This window comes from Amaranthus tricolor, chromosome 2 (genome assembly GCF_026212465.1).
Source record: "Amaranthus tricolor cultivar Red isolate AtriRed21 chromosome 2, ASM2621246v1, whole genome shotgun sequence".
Classification (NCBI taxonomy): Eukaryota; Viridiplantae; Streptophyta; class Magnoliopsida; order Caryophyllales; family Amaranthaceae; genus Amaranthus; species Amaranthus tricolor.
Window position 1 is genome coordinate 28,229,898 of NC_080048.1, and position 4,756 is coordinate 28,234,653.

At 28.9% G+C, this 4,756-nt stretch overlaps 1 protein-coding gene across 1 annotated transcript; it reads left to right on the top strand.

Moving 5' to 3' along the window:
* Positions 1-1,319: 1,319 nt before the first annotated feature.
* LOC130805672 (S-type anion channel SLAH1-like) lies at positions 1,320-3,757 on the top strand. Its single transcript, XM_057670452.1, has 2 exons — positions 1,320-2,195; positions 3,515-3,757. The coding sequence occupies exons 1-2, from the start codon at positions 1,320-1,322 to the stop codon at positions 3,755-3,757; spliced, it is 1,119 nt and encodes a 372-aa protein (XP_057526435.1).
* Positions 3,758-4,756: the final 999 nt, after the last annotated feature.

The following is a 4,756-nucleotide window of genomic DNA, read 5'->3' on the forward strand; positions in this document are numbered from 1 at the left end:
ATTTTGCTAAAGAGTAATGAATTATGATGACTAAATCAAATAAATGTATGCACATAATCCTTCTTACAAATTGAGATTTTGTTAAAGAATCATGATTTCATGAAAACCATACCAAATAAAAGTATAGCTGCATTTGTTATAACAAGTAGAATTTTTGTTAATTTAAGAAAAATGAATTCATGAAATCTACAACAATTAAAAGCATAATCATAATCCTTCTAACAAACTGAAATCTTAAAGGAATATAAATTCATAGAAATCAAATTAAATAAAGGCATGAATATAGTTCTTCTAACAAATTTATATTTTGTTAAAGAATTATAATTCCTGGAAACTTAATAAAATATATTAAAGGTATGAAAAAAATTCTTTTAACAAATTAAAATTTTGTTAAAGTATCATGAATTGAGAAACTTACAATTTAAACATCAAATGATTAAATTAGAACAATTGAACACCTAAAAATCAACCCTTGATTGTTTATCTCTTTTGACACTTTGGCCGAAAATACTAAAAGATGTGAGGAAATTTTCTGATTTTTTTTTGTGTTTCTCAAATGATTGAAAGGTCTGTGTAAATACCTTTAATTTCAAACTTCAATGCGTAGCTTAATTATCCTTAATTAAGCATTTAGGGAGGAGTTACATAACTCCACTCCCCCATCACAACCGGCCACCCTACTAATTGGCCATAGTTTATTTTTTTTTAATTTAATTAATTAATTGCTCGATTTAATTGTAAGACGCAAAACATTTATGTGATAAACTTGCTATGAGAAAAAACGCGCGCACAAAAAAATATAAATAGTGACGAAATAAAATATAACTAAAACATACGTACTAATATATTTATTAAATAGTTAATTCAACCGATAATTTAACGGGGTACACTGGTTGTGTGATTTCTTTATATAATTAAATTTTCGCCAGATCAAAGCGACGACCATACGGTGTATGTATATATGTTAATACACGATTGAAAACATAGTCTGTTCTCCATTTTAAAAGTATGTCTACCATTTTTCTTTCAGCCTATTTCTAATTAAAAAATCACAGATATCTATGTGATTTTGTATGAGCAATACCATTAAAAGTATGATAAAAATAGCTAAATTAGAAATTGAAAGTGGAGCTTTTAGGTAATTAATGTAGTAATCATTCCTAGTGGAAGAACAACATGTACCATCCACTTCTAATTATAGGAAGTATTTTATTTAGTTCCATCATGCATACGTCTATATAAGAAACACAAAATACATAAAATTTTTGTTAATAACTAAAATTACCCAATCTCATATATTCATATTGTAGCTACAAAAAATGGATTCGAAACAAGGTATTACTGATAAAGCAAGCATTGAAATTACGATAGATGATGCGCCAATAAGTAACAAGACAAAGATGGTTGGCATATACGATCATTTTGTGTCGAAAATATTAGCAAATCTTCACGCTGGCTATTTTCGTATAAGCCTAACTTTATGTGCACAAGTAATGTTGTGGAAATCTTTAGTTAATTTCACTAAAAATAGCAATGATCTTCATTTACACCCATTTCTCTTAATGCTTCCTTCAACAGCTTCAACTCTACTATGGTCGATGGCCTTATTCGTGTTAATCTCACTCTCTATTATATACGCTTTGAGGTGTTTGTATCATTTCGATAAAGTGAAGAACGAGTTTTTACACCATGTTGGAGTAAACTACTTGTTTGCTCCATGGATGTCGTGTTTGTTTTTGCTTCAAACATCGCCTATTCTTGTGGTTCCTACAGGTAGTATTTACCAATTATTGAGTTGGTGGATGTTAGTAGTTCCTATAATTATGCTGGATATTAAGGTTTATGGTCATTGGTTTATAAAAGGAAAAAGGTTTTTGGTGAAGGTGGCTAATCCAGCTTGTCAATTATCAGTGATTGCTAATTTGGTTGCTGCAAAGGCAGCTGTTTTTATGGGTTGGTATGAGATTGGTTTGTGTTTCTTCTCTTTAAGTATGGCTCATTACTTGGTGTTGTTTGTTACTCTTTATCAAAGACATCCAGGGAGTAATGGTGTTTCCACTAAGTTAAGGCCTGTTTTCTTCTTGTTTTTTGCTACTCCGAGTATGGCTAGTTTGGCATGGAGCTCCATTGTTGGAAGTTATGATATTGCTTCTAAGATGCTTTTCTTCCTGTCTTTGTTTTTATTCATGTCCCAGGTTAGTAACCAGTATACTCCTACTTTTTTCTTTTTTTTTTCTTTTGATTAACAACTATATTTGAATAGAGAGAAATGAAGGAAAGAGATCTCTTGTTTCGATAACAATAAGAGAAGAAAGTGATTTGGAGGGGGGTTGGAGGAAACACTTAAATAAATTTTGTTGAGGATACAACATCTTTTTTAGTGGAAAGATTTGGAGAGAAAAACACTTTTTTTCGTTTATTTTCGCTTCTCTAGTCTTCTAAAAACAAACATGGTATACTCTGTCTCCTTGCTCCTCGCATTCATTTCCCTTTCTTCTTTTTCCCTTGTTTTCTCTACTAATTCTATCTAAATATAGTGTAAGAGTGCAAAACTTATAATTAAAAACTAGATAGTGCCCGTGTGATGCACGATTTTATCAAATTTTCTGACATATTTGTATAGATTAAGAAATTAAACTTTAAAAATAAATTATACATTATAGTTATATTTCGTTTCACTCTAAACAGTTGTATACATTACGTACATTATATCATATTTTGCATTGTGTGCAATATAATTATATTTATATTTATATTTTTTTCTTTTGAATAAAAGAGCAAACGGTTCATACCCTGAGTACAATACGAAATTATGAGTTTTTTTAATAAAAAATAACATACCAATTTTTGCTGACAAAAATAACTAATACATTAATTTATAGAAGTATTAAATAATTTTATTATTAATAACACACTTTAAAATCAGATATAATACATAGAAATATGTAAAATTATTTTATTAGTTTAAACGACAAAGATAATTTTTTCTCATAAAAAATATAAGAGACTTATATAATGATAGTCACAACCTAAATCATATTAGAATTAATCATTGCATTTAAGTAACCAAGAGTATAAATAACAAAAACAAATCCTAATAAAAGTATATTATGTTTTAACAATCTCAAAATATCCAATACACTAAATAATATTCATTTAATAAATAAAATTAAAAACGCTTTATGAATAATTGAAATAAATAAAATATAATATATAGTTTTCTAATATATTAAATGCAATTTGACCTAAAAAGCAAAAAAAAAAAAAACAGTTAATAAGAATAATAATATACTCAAAATAAAAAAGTAGTAAATCAAAGATAATCATAATAACAATGACATCACCATTAAGTTTTAGAGGGAGAATTTTTAATGAAAAAGCGACACATAAGTAATTTTAAAAGATGATAATGTCAGCCGTTTTTTATTTTAGTAATAGTTAATAGATAAATTATATATATAAGTAAATTATGGAACTTAAAAATTAGAGTTGATAATGGGAATTATATTGGCAGGTATGTAGACCAACCCTATTTCAAAAATCAATGAGAAAATTCAGCATTGCATGGTGGTCATTTTCATTTCCTTTGACGATATTAGCATTGGCGTCCATCAGCTACGCTAAAGAGGTGAAGGATGGAGTAGCAAAAACACTTGCACTAAGCTTGTCAATTATATCAATGATGGTTTCCCTTTCTTTGATGCTCTTCACCACTATCAAAATTAACAAATTGTTCCTTGCTACTTCTAAGAAGTAGTGACTACTGAGAAACCAATATTTTTAATTTGATCGTATAAACTCACATGTACATCTACTTATAATTATGATCTATCTTGCGTTGAATTATGTTGTGTCGAAGCACCTCCTTATCTTTGGGTGTTCTTGTATATAGTTTGAAGACTGGGATTGTAATCATTCATGCAGGACAATGGCGGCACTATTAAGGTGCCTGGGCAACCCCCATTTAAAAAAAATTAAGAACTTTGCTTTGACAGGATCTAACATGCGACCTGTAGTGTGTACGTAATATGCAAAAAGTTATTGTGAATTAAACACACACTAACACACTGCCAATATAGAAATTAATTGTGAGCAAAACAAACTAACGATTGAACACTTTCAGATTTATAGAATTGGAAAATGATAAGTCACATATTCTTCCTCATTAGTACTTCTGTTTATTTTGTACAGTCTGTTTACGTTGTTATATACTCCCTCTATTTCACCAATAATATCCAATTTGTATTTTATTATTAATCTATAAATTAAAATATAGCCGTACTATAATACAAATAAATGTTAAAATGAAGACGGCAAAAAGACGACGACCACGTGTTCATCGCCACTCTTTTCCAACGTCTCTTTTTAGAAAATAGTGTCGGGCGCTCGTCGCCCAAATTACACATTTTTATTGAAATTTTTTTGATGGGCTACGGCCCAAGGCAGTAGACAATTTTTTTGAATTTTTTTAAGTGGGCGGCGACCCTGTGCCGTAGTCAGACCGTAGCCCCTCTCCACTTCATTTTTGAAATTTTGCTGCATTAATAATAATATATTAATAATACACTAATATGACTAAAAATACAACACTAATACCACTAATTCTATACTAATACAATTAATAATGTACTAATACTATACTTGTACGAGTAATAATTTACAGATACGATTAATATACTAGTACGTGTAATAATATATTAATACTACACTGATAAGACTACAAAACTCATAATGTACTACTAATAGACTAATTCGA

Excerpts from the sequence above, each read along its gene's own strand:
- LOC130805672 (XM_057670452.1), top strand. The coding sequence starts at position 1,320 with ATGGATTCGAAACAAGGTATTACTGATAAAGCAAGCATTGAAATTACG. Across the intron at positions 2,196-3,514 it reads TGTTTTTATTCATGTCCCAG|GTATGTAGACCAACCCTATT; the intron begins GTTAGTAACCAG and ends TTATATTGGCAG.